Raw genomic sequence first — 18,190 nt, 5'->3', positions numbered from 1 at the left:
GTGTAATTGTTTTTAATTTTCTAAATTAAACTTTAATATGTGTATGCCCAAAGCCAGTTGATTGAAAGCTCGGCCCTTCAAGGAAAAAGTAAAAGCAGTAGGGAAAAGAAAAAGGAAAAATGGAGGGATAAAAATACATAAATGATATTAAACAAAAATAAATAAATGCAAAAATAAATATATACTGCATACAGACAAAATAGAGTAATTTATATGCAAAAACATATGTATATATACAGAAATAAATTAACAAATGTGAAAATAAATGAAAATGCTTATTCTGTTATTTATTGCTCTTTATATTTCCACATTTATTTTCTTGTTTTTTTTCCTTATTTATCTTTATGGCACTCCTATGACTCCATAGTTGCAAATCTAAACGTTTGGTTTTTCCTGTTATTCAACAATAGTAACCTGAAGTGTGCTGTGTTTAAGGTTATGCTGCTGCATCTGGAGTATCTAATGGACAAGGGCCACAACCTAATGGTAAACCCATCACACTCTGCACACTTTCTGTCTCTATGAAACATGAAAATCATTCGTGGGATTTCCACACAAGTTGAAGGTTTTGTTCACAGCTGTCATGTCGTGATTTTTCTAGGAAGGAAACCTCAGAACGGTGGAGGTGTAGGACGAATGCTGATGCCATCGAAAGGTAAATTAACAGCAAATTTCTCCAGCCTTGAATGCATTTGTCCTTGAGAATAGTTTTTCAATAATTGTTTTTTTGTTGTAAGGTGTGGGTCAGGCAATGGGTGCACAAAATGGATACGGCGGATACCCCACCAAAGGCATAGGTTAGTGATTACATACATCTGCATGATTGATCTGATTTTAGAAAGATGTTTCTCAATGTTACACTTGCTGTTATTGTAAGTGCAAATGGAGCTAAATCTAATGGTAAATGCAAATTTATAGCTTATTCTAACTTTTCTCATTATATATAATCTATTTCAGGCTATGGTGCAGCTGCTGGTGGGACCAATGGAGGAGGGATGAAAGGTAAGTTCAGCCATGTACCTGTGTTCACTCTATTTGAGCTAAATACTATCACTTATCACAGTGTGAAAACTTGGAAGGATCTTTTGGTTATGTTTTTCCATCTTGATTTTAAGGCTATGGAGCAACAGCTGGAGTAACCAATGGACAAGGTGGCAAACCACAAGGTAGGTATTACAATGTGGACCTCAGCTTTCAAAAACATGCAAGATTTGGCAGCAAATGCAAGATTTGTAGCTTCTGATATACCAATAAACGCTCAATCCATAGGGTTGCAAAGTGGATGCTAATGAATCACGGTTTTCCACTAACTTTTCTCCGATCTCTTAATGCATTGTTCCTAATCTAGGAGGGAATCCAGCAGGTTTACCAAATGGAAATGGAGCAAAATCTAATGGTAGATGTTACACGCGTCTCTCAAAAAGCAGGCTTGCATCTAGTTTACAAATAATTCTAATTCAACTTAATGATTTTTTCTGTAATATCACTGCGATCTTTGTTGCAGGATATGGTGTTCAAGCCGGCCCAACCAATGGACAACAAATGAAAGGCAACGGTATGAAACAAGTCTTCACATTGAGGACAAATGTATACTCTCTCTCACACACACACACACACACACACATATGCTGATCAGCAACACTGTTCAATGTAAATTGTCTTTATGTGGCAGGTTACGGTGCACAAGCTGGTGGATACGGCAGACAAGGAACTAAAGGCAACGGTATTATAGATGTGATGATTCACTAGATCAGATTTAGGGTTAAGTCTGATATGCATATGTGCTGTACAGTATGTGACACTTATTTAAGTCATTTGGGATTTACTCGTGTTCTTGGAAATTTAGTTTAAAAGTATCATTCTCAAACGGACAGACTGTAAATACTTGGCAGCTCTAACTGCTGGGGTGTGAAAAATGGTCATTTGAGACATCATGTTTAGTAGATGCTGAGATGCATTTAAACTCACACAATCTCTTTAATCTCCAGGTTATGGAGCACCGAACGGAAACAGAGGCCATTTCAATGGTAAGTCGACAGACTGTATATACAGCATTGTACATTAATGCTGGAAATGTAGTGAATCTGTTTGAGGTTATTTTACAGTAGTGCTGCATTTCCAAATGAGTCTCTTAATGTTTGTTTCTATTATTGTCTTTTAGGTTATGGTGCTGCAGCTGCTGCTCTAGGTGGGAATGGAGCTAAACCCAATGGTGAGTGACCATTTAATAATAATAATTCTCTTTGTTCATTAACAAATGATAATGTTAATTAATGAAAAAAAACAATTTCTCTTTCATTTATCTGCTTCAAATGAATTATGATGAATATTTTACATCAGATAAACTCCCAGTTTAGGGCTGCAACTAACAATTCATATTTCATCATGCATTATTTATGATTTTTCTGATTCATAAATGAACCACTTGACAAAATATGAAAAAATAATCGCAAAGGTTCATTACAGGTTACCAGACCCCGAAGTAATGTCTCAAAATAACAAGAGGCACAAAAACATTTTATGATCATTTCTGAAGCTGTATGAAAATTACCTGATGTGGAAAAACAGTTATAGCCAACTGGTTAAGCATCTAATAAAGGCATGTATTTGCTTTTTACGGTTTTAAAAAAAATAAATTAAAAAACGTTTTTGTGTTGCATGTATTTGTAGGTAATGGCGCTGCAGCTGCTGCATATAATGGACACGGAACAAAAGGCAACGGTAGGGTAGCTCCTACAGTATTGCTATAAAATGTCTTACATTACATTAAAGAAGACCTATTATGCTAATTTCCAAGTGAATACTTGTATTTTGGGTTTCTAGTAGAACATGTTTACATGCTTTAATGTTCAAAATACGCTTTCTTTTTCTCATGCCGACTGTATGAAACAGCTCCTTTCACCGTCTGTCTGAAAAGCTCTGTTTGAGAATTTGTAGTAGAGTAAAAAAGAAAGAATTTTAAAGAATTCAGTAAAATCTGTGTCAGAATCCAACCAAGTTAAATTGACTTAATGTTGGTGTACAGGTAATGATGTGCTTGTGGCACTGGGTTAAAATTAGACAGTGGATCCAAAACCACACTTAAGCCAGAAAGGAGTCAAATTTAAGAGTTTCAATTCATTCTCATATAAGAAAGCATCAGTCCCCTTTTTAAAAAGCCTGTTTCTGCACTATGCAAATTTGAACCGAAACGATTGTTGGTTAGTCTTAATCTGTTGTGTCAGCGACATGTGGCAGTGAGTTCCTATACCTCTAGTAGTGTGCTGTATGAAGATTAATTACATTTCTCTCTTTGCCAGGCTATGGTGCTGGAGCTGGTGTACCTAATGGAAATGGGGCTAAAACCAATGGTAATGTTTGCAAAAAGTTAACTTTTAAACACATATTTAATTAAATAAATGTAAAAAGTATCACACCTTCAATTATAATAATCATTCTTTAGGTCAAGGAGCCGCAGCTGGCCAATTCAACGGCAATGGGGCAAGACCAAATGGTAAGAGTGCGTTGAAATGGGCGGCATGATAACTTTTTGCGACACAAAACATGTTCATCTGTTTTTTTTATGTAACTTAAAGCATGCCTCTGTGTTTAACAGGACAGGGGGGAGCTGGAAGTAAACCTATGAAAGGATATGGACGACCACCTTATGGCGCAGGTAACTCATCGTCTGCCGCCTTGTTTTCCAGGTAATCGTAATATTCACTTTGATGCATACGTATATGTGTACGTCTGTGATTTAAGGTCCAGGTGTGGGGATGGGAGCCTCCAGAGGTATGGGAGTACCTCAGCTTGCCAGGAACCAGGGTGAGTGAAGGCCACGACACATCGCTGAGGTCACCACCTAATACACCTGTAACAATGTCTTTATTTGTTCTTCCAGGATATGGTGGTAATGGTTATGGAGCTCAACCCTTGGGAGGTGAGTCATACACAAGTCCATATTGACATCACTTACAGTACGATGAATAAAACATAAATTCTAATTGTTAATGTATGTGTATTTATAGGCTACAATGGTGGTTATGGCGGCGCTGGTTTGGGTCTGGGACCTCGGTATGGAAATGGAGGAATGAAGGGACCGAAGCCAGGTAGGATGTTTTTCATGGTACTCATTTTTTTAGATTACATGTTTCTCCTCTAAACCCTTTTAATTGTTAAAATTGCAGGTTATGGTGCTGCAGCTGGTGTGGCCAATGGACAAGGTGCAAAACCCAATGGTAACCTATAAATAATATCTAATATATCACATCCACTAAAAACTAAAAAAAACATTGACAGGCATGTAATTTTAATATGATCTGAAATCATTGTTGTAAAATATAAAGGTTATGCTGGAGCCAGAGCCCCTAATGGGAATGGTTATGGTGCCGCAGCCGGTGTGGCCAATGGACAAGGTGCAAAACCCAATGGTAAAACTATGAATAATATATAATGTATCACATCCACTAAAAAAAATTGACGGGCATGTAATTTTAATATGATCTGAAATCATTGTGTTGTAAAATATATAAAGGTTATGCTGGAGCCAGAGCCCCTAATGGGAATGGTTATGGTGCCGCAGCTGGTGTGGCCAATGGACAAGGTGCAAAACCCAATGGTAAACCTATAAATAATATCTAATATATCACATCCACTAAAAACTAAAAAAACATTGGCAGGATTGTAATTTTAATATGATCTGAAATCATTGTGTTTTACAATATAAAGGTTATGCTGGAGCCAGAGCCCCTAATGGGAATGGTTATGGTGCCGCAGCTGGTGTGGCCAATGGACAAGGTGCAAAACCCAATGGTAAACCTATGAATAATACTTAATATATCACATCCACTAAAAACAAAAAAAAATTGATGGGCGTGTAATTTTAATATGATCTGAAATCTTTGTGTTGTAAAATATAAAGGTTATGCTGGAGCTAGAGCCCCTAATGGGAATGGAGCTGTGCCAAATGGTGGGTCAACATGCAAGAAATGATGATGATGATTATGATTATTACATTTACAGTATGAGGTTAATTATTTTTGTCGTTTGTGAAACTATTAAGGTTATGGATATCCCAGTGGTGGAGCTACCAAGCAAACAAAACCAGGTAAATGTGCAGTAAATCACATATATGTAATTTATTTTTGGATATAAGTGCATAATTAAAGAATATTTAAACCATTATCCATCTCTTACACCAAGTTCTTACCTAATTTACATAATTCTGAGGGAATGGTTATGAACCTCTCAAATAGGAAAACAAAAAGTTTCAGAAACGATACATAACTTTAGTTCAAATTAGAGAATCTGTGGATCTCTTTTGTGTGAAGCACAAAGTTGTCAACATAACTCTGATTTTATTTTATTTTTAGGTTATGGTAATGTTCCAAATGGATATGGTGCCAAACCCAACGGTACGGACTGTCACTTCTTTTTATATTTATTTATGACTCAAAATACTGTTTTATTTTGATGACATCTCAAGCTGAATATAAAGTAATTTGCTTTCATGAATGTGTTACAGGATATGGCGCCCCCAATGGAGGTGCAATGAGACCCCAACCAGGTAACACTCGTATTGTAAACGTGTTACACGTTAAGGACAAACTTAAATACGATATGGATGTTTTTGTAATGATTTGCTTAATCATAGGTTATGGAAATGGAGCGGTTCCCAATGGATATGGAGCTAAACCCAATGGTAAGTGATCATATTTAGTTGCAGTGTTATAAATGTTCCTTATGTAGAAGAATATTCTTCTGTTTCAGTGGGATGGTATATTTATTTATGTAATGAAATGTTTGACCCAAGGTTACGGAGCTGCAGCCGGAGCTGGAGCTGGTGTTACCAAAGGCTATGGAGCTAAACCAAATGGTGACAACCTATTAAAATACACACCTTATATACAGTGAAGTTTAGTTTACTACTATTATGTATGGAAGACTTCGAATGTCTGCATTACAACAAGTCAAACAAAGAAATAAAATGAAATGCACATTATGTGTATTTTCTTTTACGTATGCATTTACTGTGCCATAATTAAATAATAATAAAAAAAAATATGTTAAAAGGACAATTATTTAGCTTTTCATCCTTAATAACTGGACCCACCTCAAAGCTGTGGTTGGACAGTTGATTTTATTTTTTATTTTTTAATTTCCATTACAAAAAAGATAAACGCACCTCCTCATGAAAACTAATCATGTGCTTTGCATTTAGCAGGTCTATGCTGCTCTCTGCTGGAGAACACTGAATTATAACACGCCTAGGCCAAAGGCTTAATAATGTTTTTCATTTAATTATGACACAGCCAATGCATATATAGAAAGGAAATACATATAAGAATGTGCATTGTATTTCACTTTATTTCTTTGTTTGATTTGCTTTAATCTAGGCATTTTAGATCTTCCATAATTTGCAACCTTGCTTGATTTACTTGGTATATTTTCTCTCAAGGTCATGGAGTTACAAATGGTGCTGCACTCGGTGGATATGGAGGTCAACCCAACGGTAAGTTCCAGCTATCCAATAAATGTATTTTGTTCATTAATAAACTCTGAATGTAATTTGTCAAAGTTAATCCACTTTAATCTGCAGGATACGGAGGGCCAAGCAGAGGCTCAAAACCACAAACCAAAGGAGTTGGAGCGGTGTCGCCCAGTGAAGGTGCTAAAACACTCGGCACCGGTAAGAATTCTGCATATTATATATAACACATGCAATGTTTGTGATATCCACATAGTGATGGGAAGAGAGGGAATAATGATGCTATTAAAACAAAAGACGCATATACATTTTGAGCATCCTTTTATCTCAGTTTTTCTTTTGGCGTTGATCTGCAAACCCTGTGTTTACAATGTCTGCAGTGCTTATTGGATTCAGGAATTTGTTTATGAAAATGTTGTTTCACAGGTTATGGTGGTCCTGCTGGTGTACCTAACGGACAGTTTAATACTGGTAAATGCTCCTGTACATTCTCACGTTTTATGTCAGCTTTATTTCTAAACGTTGTTGCATTTCACTTTTGCTGTATAGTTGACCTAATGTTAAGTTTCACTGTTCACTAAAGAACAGTTTAATCTTTTCCATTAAAATTTTTTTTTTTTTTTGCCCACATATCTCTGTTTGGTTCTCAGGCTACGGCATGATGCCAAATGGGAAGGGTACAAAGGGTGCAGGTGCGTCCACCGAAAAGGGCCTAAAAGGAGTAGTTCTCTCTCCTGAGCAGCCAAGTGCGACACCAGAAGAGGTTGTTGCATTTCCACAAGCAGTAACTCACGGTGCAACACCCGTTGCCCCCGAGCCAACGAGTGGTGTCCTTGTTATGGTCACGCAAGAGAAATATCACAAGCTGCCTTCACCTGTTCCTCAAGGAAAAAGCTACAAACAGACACCACTAATCCCTCAGGCTACACCAGAACCAGCACCAGCAATTCCTCAAGGCAAAGGCCCAAAGCCGGCACCTGAACCCACACCTGAACCAGCACCCATGGGCCCATATGGCAAGGGTCTGAAGGCAGCCACATCTGGACCTGGACCACTGGTTCCCCAGACTAACCCAGCACCAGAGCCGGCAGCCGTCCTCCCTGAAGGCAAGTACCCTAAACATCAATCTGTACAGAGCTTTTGTGGCAGGACATAATCTTCTAATTAAGTCACTAGAAGTATCTTTTTTAAATCAAATAATAATTCTAAAGTGTTTGGCTTGACATCACTGTAGGTGATTGTCCCTCTTGATAGAGCCACATACTGTATTTATTTTGTATAAAACTAATAATCTCTGAGTTGTTACTTATTTTAATGGTATTTAAAAAAAAAAAAAAAAGAAGTGTTGTAAATACAAAATATTTATTGCTTGTGAAACCACCAATTAATTTGGCCTTGTCTTCACAGTAATGCAATGTCCAAAAAGCATATCAATATAGTTATATTTTTCCAACTTATTAGAACAAAACTGCCACTCAACTGTTTTTTATGTGCGGTTATATAGTATAGTATAAGTATACACACTTATTGGATTTTCATAGTTTTCACTGCCTTGGAGCCTTAAATGAAAACAGCTAGACACATTTACTTTAATTATGTGTTAAGTGGAAGTGAACAGAGTAAAAAACATCTGATAATAGTGGATCTGTATCTCAGGGACTGCGGCATCAAAATCAAAAATGTGTATAAAGATATATGCACCTTTCATATGCACTTACTGAGTATCCGCATACTCTGTATCTGGCATTGTTCAGCATGTTTTGCACTGTTGTAATCATTCAACATTGAAATAAAGTAGCAGAATGATATTTTATTAGAATATAAAAAATGTATTGTTTACTAGAAAACATCTGTCTGTTTGTTTGTGGCATTGTTGCCAAATTCTGCTGAGTAAGAAACTGTTTAGAATATGTTGCTTTTGAATTTGTAGTTTGACTTTATACACATAAAATGCAAACATGTTGAGTCAATTCATAGATGTGCTTATTCTGTGTTTTTTTTTTATGTATGGGGACATTATCAGTAATGATTTCCAAACATCCAGCAAAATAATATCTAGATAAGATGTTGATGAAACATAATATGACCTCCAGGTTATGTGACTGGAAGTTCTGTGCCTGAGCAAAAAGGTGCAGCAGAGGCAGACGTTGTTTTTGGGGTAGACAGCACCAGTGAAGGGGATGCTGCCCCTGAAAGTACCAAACCCCTGAAAACCAAAGCTGTTCCTGAAACAGTGGCAGCTAAAGGTGCAGGGAGCATCACCCCTGAAGAGGCGCTGGCTGTAGGTGTACCTGAGCTCGCACCAGAAGAAGCAAACATCAAAAGCCAGCCTGAGGCTGGAACTGACAGGCTCGGGGTCAAAGGTCTCCCTGCAGGAGATACTGGGGCAACTGGTAAACTTAATCTCGATTTGAGTGTGTTTACTAGCGTTGTTTTGCATGTGTTAATGTTGACTGAATCCTGTTCGTCCTAACTTTGTCCCAAGTCTGTTGCAGAATTGTGGACATTATGTTAAGTGTCTTACACTGCAAGATGTGTGTTGTTTTAATGGCTAGGATTCAGTCTTACGCATAATACTCTGGCAATCTAAATGCCATTATCAATATCAATATGTATTACACACTACTTTAGACCCATTAACGTGATGAAAAACAAATGCAGGTATAATGAGATGTACAGAGCGATAAATGCCAGGTATTAACTTGAGAGTGAATCCTAGCCAGTGCCCATGGTTATAATTGTATTAGCTCTACAGATTTGTGTGTAGTTACAATTCTGTTTGTTTCTGTGTCGCATGCTCTCTTCAGAGTTGTCTCAGAAAATTAGCAATAACTTGTGTTCAGATGTGTTTATCCCCTTTTTTTTCTTGTCTCACCCAGCTTTGTCATATTTAAATAATCAACATGTCACTTTTAAAGAGACATTTTGGCGAACACGCTTATTTGCTGTTAGTTAGCCTTTTGGTAAGCATTAGACAAACAAGATATAACGTGTTAGTTAGTGAGCTTTAGGGGTGCTTGTAGGTGGATTTTGTTACCTGTGAACAGAGCCAGGCTAGCTGTTTCCTGGCTGTAGCTTCATATTTACTTTACAGATGAGTGGTATTATATGGAGGACGAAACCTGCCAAAATCAAAATAAATAAATTATATGATAAATAAATAATTATTCCATTAAATGAACCACAAATATAAAAAAAATAAATGTAAGCATTAATTAATTGATAATATGTGACATAAATTGATATTTCTGTTTTAATTTGCTTCCTTATTTATTTACCTTAATTTTCCCTTTTATTTATTTACCGACAGCCCCCATCTACATAATAAGGCAGAAATGTATAAAGAAAAGAATTCAGAAATATTTTTGCTTTATATATTTTTTTTTTATTTTGGCAGGTTCCGTCTTCCAGATAATTAATCTTCTCATCTAACTCTTGGCAAGAAAGCGAATAAGCGTAATTCCCAAAACTGTCAAAGTATTCCTTTAGCATGTGGAGCAGGTTGAGAAATAACCAGTTCACAATGTGTTCATTTCAAGACTAAATGTGTGATGTGTTTGTCGTTTGTTCCTTGTAATTGTTATTTTAATCCTGATGAAGTTTATTTTAGTGCATTCATGGTGATTTTCAAGTTTAACCCACCGATTTCTTTTTTTAATTACATTGTTGTTTTATTGATGTTGCAAGTGTAAAGAGAGATGTACCTGGATTGTTTCCATCTAAATCCTGATTTGTCCTTTTTGATTTTCAGAGAACGGAGGAGCGTCCATCTCCAAGGGACAGGGAACTAAACCTGGTAAACATTTCTCTCTTTGAACAATTTAACAATCTGATAGCTGAAGACCTGCCTCAGAGACAGTCATGTTCCCCTCAGGATGAAGTGTAACAACTTTGGTGATCCCTTAACTTTTCATGTCGCGCCATCATTTGCTCACAATTTTAATTTATCCAATTCTTATCAGCTGTTACTGTTAGTGCTTTTTAGCAAATGTGAGTTTACTAACACAAAACTAAACTGGTGAACATGGTAAATATTATACCTGCTAAACTTAACATGTTGGCATTGTAGACTTGTAGTCCTGTTTCATCAATCTTTCTAGGAAGAACACAATAATGCAATATTGTACTACTCATTAGTAACATTTGAGTACATTGGCATTTTAACAAAGATCAAATAGTGATTATTTTAGTAGCATTTGACACCTCCCATGGGGGTTTTGATGTGTACTAAAGTGACCAATGGGAGCTGTTGTAACTAAATAAGAGGTAATTCATATTGGCCCAATCTTTCAGAAGTATAAGAACAACAAAAGAGTCCAAATATATCAATAACAAAGTGCAGCTTTTGCTAACAATTTCACTTTGTCAAAACCTCAAATTACAGTAACAATACAATAACACAAAGCCTGCTTGTCTTGAGGTTGATTGTTTGGTTGGTTGTACGTACATATATTTGTTTTACTTTGAAATCTTGAATTGTGCTGGTAATACATGTTTACGTTGGTGTTGTAGACTGTGGACCATCAGGAGTACCAAATGGACAATGGATGAAAATACCAAGACCTGGTAAACTGGGAGTGTTATATTCTCCAATGGTCTAATAGCATCTGCATGCAAAAATGTGTATTTTTACTTTTACTGTATGTACAATGTATATTCAAGGAATTTGGATAGTTTTTCAGTGAAATATTGGAGGGATGTAAAACGTAACATGAACCCACTGATTGTCTGTAGCACATATTTATAAAGTTAGGTTAATTATAACCATATGTGAGCTTAGCCACTACCTTAACTTCAATATTAAACACAGAGAGTCAAAACCGATGAAAAAAAACAACTGTGTACACATTGTTTTGTCATTTAAGGTTATGATGCAGGTGCTGGAGCATCCACTGGCACAAACACAAAAGGTACTTCTACACTATAGTGATTCAGTTTATGGCATACAAGTGTATATTGCATAGATGCAATAATACTTATTGTTTATATTATTATTTATTGATGATTCTTTCATTTGTTTTGAGGTTATGGAGCAGGAGCTGGTGTTCCAAACGGATATGGTGCTAAACCCAACGGTAAAGCAACTTTATTCTTCATTCACAATATTCATGTGTATGAAATGTTCACAATGGGGTGTTTTACAGATGATAATTGAAACCGACTAGAGGTTTGATAACGACTGTAGACCTGATAGTTGTGATATTGTGCCATTGTTTAGGACACGGTGCCGGCAGGCCAGGGGGGTATTCAAATGGAGGAGGAGCTAAAGCAAACAAACCAAGTAAGAAGACTGATAATAAAACAGCTATGAGGTTTTAAATCCATAATACTATAATAATACCTATTAGATTTCTTGAAGTGATCTGGTAATTATTCATTTACTGTGTGTCTTTATAGTATACTTCTACGTGTTTTCTTTTCCATGGTATAAAGGTGAAGGTAAAGACCGTATATGTCTCAATGAAGTTTTGTTTATCCAAAGGTTATGGAGCAGGAGGCTACACTGTCCCTGGACTCAGCAATGGATACGGAGCTGGTAATATTGACTGTTAATATAAACATACAGTGAATCTTGATGTTTTCCTGGTTTCCTCCTTCACTTAGATGTGTTTTTCAAAGTACCTTTTTGGTTTTATGTGTGCAGCAGGCCTTGGATATCCTTATGCAGGGAAACCTAAGCAACCTGGTGAGTGTTTTTTTTTTAAAGCAGTTCAACCTCATAGAGCATAGGAATAATTATAATTTAAAGTGTGAAATGTGTTTTGATAATTGTTCTGTATACTCTCAGGTTACGGACAGGGAGCGTACATTGGAGCCGGATATGGAAATTCATATGGAGGTACATTTTAAAAGGATAAGCTTTAAACAGTGTCTTTTAATGCAACTTGTAAGCTGATGATAAGTTAGGCTTACAATAGTTTTATGAACTAAGACTGAATACGGACTCCTAAAAACAGTCTTTGAATTGTTCTAGTATAAAATCTGTAGAGTTTTACTTAAATTCTGCAATTCTTCTCAGGAAATACAGGTCTGGGGGAAGCAGCAAAGTCCAAATCAGGTAGTTTACACTAACTTTGTTAAAGCACTGAAGTCATAAAACACTGAATTGGTAGATGATATATTCCCATAGTTGCTGTCGAGTTATTGCAGGCCATTTAGCTCAAGCTCCGAGCACTAAGGTTGTTTATGATGTCTTCTTTTTGCAGGAAATGGAAATGGCTACACTGCCAGTTTACAACCTGACTATGCAAGCAAGTACCATTTTATGAAATTTTGTTCATTTTATTTTGTTTGAATTACAGCAAAAGTAAACATTTATTTTTCTTCCAGGTCTTGGCCAAGGTGTACCCACTACCAATGGAAAATCAGGTATGATATGGGTGATAACATAAATATAATATAAGGGTGAAGTACATTAGATCAACAAGACATGGACAGTGAAACAGTGAAAATCATCCATTATTGTACAATTTACTGCTGATTCTACAGGTGGTGCCAGACAGATGCCTTACAATGGAGCCCCATTGGTTCCTGCTGGAATGGATGGTAAGACGTGCCATCATATAAAAATATAATTTAACAGTGAGCAGAATAATTCACAGTGAAAACAGATTGTGTTGTGTGTAAAAAAACATAAGAGAATCCAAAATGCTGATATGCAACACATGTTGAGCTCAGAGCTGTTATTTGTGCATCTAAAGCATCAATGATTTTTCACTCTTTGCAATTGAGGAGCTTTCCAACGCATACACTTTGTTGTCATACCATCTCAGGTCCAGTTTGTAGCTCTATCAGTGCGCTTGCATTCTCTTTCGTTATCTGATTATTGATTTGTTGCATGTTGGCAGCATATTCATCTCGAGGTGTGAAAGTCAATAGATCTGATACACAAACATTTCCTGTGTATTCATGCAGGAATGAGCCAGTTTGAGCCTCAGCCCGCCGGCCTCGGTCCAAACGGAAAATTGGGCAGCATGTACCACGGTGGTATGTGTAACTTTATTTCTTTCAAATCTTTATTAATGCAAGAAAACTCAGTGAGAAAAAACATGCCTGTACAACGTAATATTAACTTTAAAAAATGTAACAAACCAGAACCAAAACCTTCTCCAATGTTACAGGAATGGGTGGCTTGCCTTTTGGTGGTCAGACTTTGGGAATGGGTGCAGAGAAACCAAACACCAAGTACGGTGAGTGCTTGTTGGTCGTATTCTGTCACTCCAATCTTAAAGTTATTATTATTCATGTGCCAACCAACATTATTCTCTACTCACTCTGATTTAGGCATTGGTGGGTTGCAATTTGGTGGACAACCCCTCAGTACAGGGACTAATGGTGCAGGAATGTATGGTATGTCTATGATATGGAATGCATGCTTTCTTTTCAGTTTATGTGGACACTGCATGTACTGTAGGGCTTGATGGAAACTGCAAATTCATTCATTAGTGATGTGTGTGTTGATTGAATGTACATACCAAAGTCACTATAGTCCACTAGGGATCAATACAAGCATGCATGGTCAGTCTAATGAGTCCACATGTGTCCCAACTGATGGTCTCAATCCTATCCAGGTTATGGAGGGAGCCCCTATGGGACTGCTGGTGATGGCACATTATCTGGAAAATATGGTGAGTCATTTTGTCGAGCAGTATGTTTTATTTCAAAATAATCTGTGGGACCATGAGTACCTTTTCTCATCCCAACTCGTCACATTCTGACGCTTTGTCAAACCCCTCGGCGTCACTTTTCGCTCGCAAAAAACACGTGCTTAATATTGTGAATTAAACAAAAACACTTGTTTAGGATTGGGCAACAAAACCACCTAGTTAGATTTAGGAAAAGACAACATAGTTGGGCTTAAAACTACAATGTTTGTACAGTGAAAATGTGACTTGACGTTGTGAGCACGGGACACGAACGATCAGCTGATTGTAAAGTGAAAGTGAAACGTAACACACAGGACATGAACCTGGATGACCGGGATGTGATGCCATGCTCCATACACTGAGCTACAAAGACCATATGTCTAGCTTGAGATATTAATATTTATTCAAAATACTTGCAGGTGGTCTTGGTGCCGGCATGGGAGGGGGTCCTGCATCTGCACAATATGGTCAGTGTGATGGGACAAAAAGGGGGTTTTGCTATGACTAATAATTTTGTCCTCACATAGTAGCCATTCCAGAAATGCACACACTTAGATGCTGATGCAAATAAATCCACAATCTACACTTGACTGTAAAATGGTTTCTTATGTGGATCCATTTTGAGAGGTCATGTGATCCTTTTTTTACTGTTTTCCCTCCATCTCTTATCAGGATATGGCGGGTTCCCCAATGGTGGGCAGCTTCTCGGTCTCGGCAGTAATGGAAACACAGCCGGCAATTATGGTGAATAATGAGCTTTGATATCTCTTGTTGTGATTTGCTTGCTACACACACCCTTAACCTTTCATTATTTCTCTTCTTCCTCTGTTTCTCTATCTTGTCTACAGGTTATGGAAGAATGCCTTATGAAGCTCAACCAGCTGCACTAAGCCCTGAAACCAAATCTACTGGCAAATATGGTAAAAAATTGTAGACATGTTGCGGACATGTCACCATTTTACGGCTTTATGTATGTTTTACATACCGGACTATATCTTGGTTGGCATTTTATTTTGTTGTTTAATTTATTGAATCATATATTTTCTTCCAGGTCAGGCCGGGTCACAATATCAGCCTGAACCTCTCGTACAGAACGGAAAATTAACAGGCAAATACGGTGAGATTCCTCAAACATGGCAGCTACCTTCTAATTGTCACTTGTTTGTTTGTTTATTTGCTTTAACTTGTCGTCTCTGTGTGGCTGCCAACTGCTCAGGTGGCGGTGAAGTCCCCTACGCACCACATGCTCTTGGTTTTGGGAGTGAAGCTGAATCTTTTGGGAAATATGGTACAGTACATCCTTATCCTTACGTGTTCTTTTCATACCAATCATTTTTAACATGTTTACTAAATAATAATCTCTGAACAGATAACCAGGGATCGTACCAGCCACAGCCCCTTGAATCGGCATCTGAAGGCAGATCTGGTGTAGAATATGGTAGTTTTTTGTTATTGCTACTAATTGCCTGACTAGTTGGGTTAGAAATGTACAAATAAATTGTACATTTATATCTTTTTTTTTTGCCTTAAACAGATGCAGCTGGTTTACATTATGAGCCCGTGCCTCTTGAGCAAGATTCAGCCAGAAAATCTTACGGTGCGTCAGGGAAAGAGGTTCCTTTTTTAAAGAAATTCACAGCATAAATAAACTGCACACCCCAATCTCTTATCTTATCTGCTTATTTTCTCCTGCCCTCTTAGTGAACGGAGAGCTACCGACACCAGCAATTGCAGTTGAAGGCGAGGGGATGTCCATTGATAGATACGGTAACTATATAGTGTGTATTTCTGCATGATGGTGTCTTGCGGCATAACTGCATTCGGGTAACATTTAACTGTTTGTCACTTTCAGAAAATGTGGGCTATATAAATGGACAAGTGCAGCCAGAAGGTAAAAACTAGGACATTAACTAATTGCATAGACAATAAAGAGCATTGAAATCTTAGTTTAAACCTATTTTTTTCCTCCATCTTGTCTCTCCCATCCTAGTTGTTGCATTTCCAGTAGTTTCCACTCCCAGCCCCACCCTGGCCTACCCCTCTGTCCCATCCTATCTGCCCGTGGAGTCCTTCACACCTGATGATGTGATGCCTGGAGCGGGTGTTGATGACCTGCCCGACCCCGCAGGCACTACCGTCCTCGACTCCGCACCCGCTACAGAAACACTGGGTGTGGCTGAGGTGCCTGATCAACCTGATGACCTGCTTCATGAACAGCAGCTGCCACGTCAGATTCACATTCAGCAGCATCTCAAACTGCATTTTCACCCACAAGGCAAGTCCTGGAGAGGTCAAAGTACTCTATAAAGTACAAGTTGTGGTTTTACACGCCAGGCTAGCTGTTTTCATGCTCTTTATACTTAAAGCTGAAGTCGGAAACTTTGAGCAAATATGATAAAAAGTTATTTTTTATAAAACTGTCACTATGTCCTGACAGTAGTGCATGAGACAGATAATCTGTGAAAAAAATCATGTTCCTCTGTGCCCTCCTGCTCTCCTAAAGGCATTTGCCAGATTTCACCGCGCCCGAAGGAAAACAACCAATCAGAGCCGAGCAGTCTCTGGGCAGCTGTCAATCCCTGCTTGCAAAACTCGCAAACTCCGATCAAACGGTCAAACTAGGCAGCGCTGATCAAATATGAATCAATATTCTGTTACTTTAATTCCTATTTCTCCCCTCAAATGTTTTCAGAAACATCTTGTAGTGTACTGTTTAGCTGTAAAATGAGAAAGTTTGCTCCGGCTGGTGGGCGGTGCTTGGTATTTCCTCAATGATCTCAACATGGTAGCCGAGTCACTAACTTTCCCATTCTGAGCGCTGCCGAGTTTGACGGGTTGAATGGAGTTCCCGAGCAATGATTGACAACTGCCCAGAGACTACTCTGCTCTGATTGGTTGTTTTCCTGTTTTCCAGGCATGTTGAAATCTTGCAGATGCCATTAGGAGCACCAGAGGACACAGAGGCACATGATTTTTTTTCAGATTACCTGTCTCATGCACTACTGTCAGGATATAGTGACTGTTTTATATCATATTTGCTCAAAGTTACCAACTGCAGCTTTAAAGGACAGATATTAAAGTGGTATCAATCTTCTCATGAACTCTCAAGAAAGTGAATACAGTTTATTTCCCAAAATTTCAAACTATTCCTTTAAGTTCAAACATTAAAATGAGAGGCTTTAAAATAAAACAAAATCAGCATAAGTAATATTCCAAGATGTAAGTCATTTAAAAACATTTGCATAAGTTTGAATTGTTTCTTTTCTTTGTCTTCAGGAGCAAAGAACAACAAATATGATTTGAATGGCTTCTTTGGGAATAGTGGCTATCAAGGTAAGAACAGACTCAAACTAAAAGATCATTTTCAGTTTGACTGCTGTACAACCATCACACTCATCTTTCTCCACACAGGTTAACCCCGCAGACAACGACAAGTATAATCTTTCTCTGCCGTTGTATATTATTTTTGAATGTTTCTTAATTGTATATTTTTATTTTCTTCTGTGTGTCGAATAGTCCTGGTATTTTGTGTTTGTTTGTAGAGATAAAACTGCCTTTAAACATTTTGAGTTGTTAGGTTTTCTGATTAATGTATATTTTTATGGATTACCTTTTGTCTTGCACCTACTGCTCACTGTAAATGCAAATAATTAGTTGCTGGAGAAATTCAGTTTGTCTGCTGCATATTCAGTGTTTTGAGTCCGTTTTGCTTGATATTGTCAACTCAAAATAATCCTGTAAAACATAATTCAGTCTAATTTATTTTGCATGGGAGAGGGTTTTTTACTACTTGTGGCAAACATCTGTTTATTATTGTACAGAATTTGATTGAATAAAACCATCAATGAATACCAACCATTGGAAAATCACTCATTTGTATGCGTTTCTATACATTTAGTGTGCTGCAGCATAGGCAAAACCCATTAATATGTTTACATGCTAAGGACTTATCAGTGTCATTGAGAAAAACAACCACCTCTTAAAGTTTTGTAATGCCCAGATCATCCTGAATGCAACACAGTTGTATACAAGCATGAGGAATAGGAACATGTGTGTAGTCTAAATTATAATAAGGGAA

General features: G+C 37.4%; 1 protein-coding gene across 1 annotated transcript; it reads left to right on the top strand.

Moving 5' to 3' along the window:
- Positions 1–594: 594 nt before the first annotated feature.
- On the top strand, positions 595–17,962 carry cmn (calymmin). The gene is made up of 58 exons (XM_037754241.1): positions 595–655; positions 738–797; positions 958–1,002; positions 1,116–1,166; positions 1,349–1,396; positions 1,505–1,555; positions 1,673–1,723; positions 1,989–2,027; positions 2,162–2,212; positions 2,671–2,721; positions 3,300–3,350; positions 3,443–3,493; positions 3,596–3,655; positions 3,742–3,804; positions 3,881–3,919; positions 4,008–4,088; positions 4,167–4,217; positions 4,326–4,409; positions 4,514–4,597; positions 4,708–4,791; positions 4,901–4,948; positions 5,042–5,086; positions 5,352–5,393; positions 5,504–5,545; positions 5,633–5,680; positions 5,792–5,854; positions 6,437–6,490; positions 6,578–6,667; positions 6,893–6,937; positions 7,117–7,572; positions 10,218–10,262; positions 10,979–11,032; positions 11,332–11,376; positions 11,491–11,541; positions 11,685–11,747; positions 11,949–12,002; positions 12,111–12,152; positions 12,255–12,305; positions 12,486–12,524; positions 12,673–12,717; positions 12,797–12,835; positions 12,956–13,012; positions 13,382–13,453; positions 13,588–13,656; positions 13,751–13,816; positions 14,038–14,094; positions 14,532–14,579; positions 14,785–14,856; positions 14,961–15,032; positions 15,164–15,229; positions 15,329–15,400; positions 15,482–15,550; positions 15,647–15,709; positions 15,814–15,879; positions 15,965–16,003; positions 16,103–16,387; positions 17,389–17,445; positions 17,524–17,962. Exons 1-58 carry the CDS (start codon positions 637–639, stop codon positions 17,526–17,528), a joined length of 3,810 nt encoding a protein of 1,269 aa, XP_037610169.1. The 5' UTR covers positions 595–636; the 3' UTR covers positions 17,529–17,962.
- Positions 17,963–18,190: the final 228 nt, after the last annotated feature.

The sequence above is a fragment of the Sebastes umbrosus genome, chromosome 20 (genome assembly GCF_015220745.1).
Source record: "Sebastes umbrosus isolate fSebUmb1 chromosome 20, fSebUmb1.pri, whole genome shotgun sequence".
In the NCBI taxonomy this organism is placed as follows: Eukaryota; Metazoa; Chordata; class Actinopteri; order Perciformes; family Sebastidae; genus Sebastes; species Sebastes umbrosus.
This window is presented reverse-complemented; position numbering and strand designations above follow the sequence as displayed.

What these genes read in the sequence shown, in the direction of transcription:
- cmn (XM_037754241.1), top strand. An exon ending in AAATGGGGCTAAAACCAATG is followed by an intron (nt 3,351 to 3,442) that starts GTAATGTTTGCA and finishes ATCATTCTTTAG; the next exon opens with GTCAAGGAGCCGCAGCTGGC. An exon ending in GAAACCAAACACCAAGTACG is followed by an intron (nt 13,657 to 13,750) that starts GTGAGTGCTTGT and finishes ACTCTGATTTAG; the next exon opens with GCATTGGTGGGTTGCAATTT.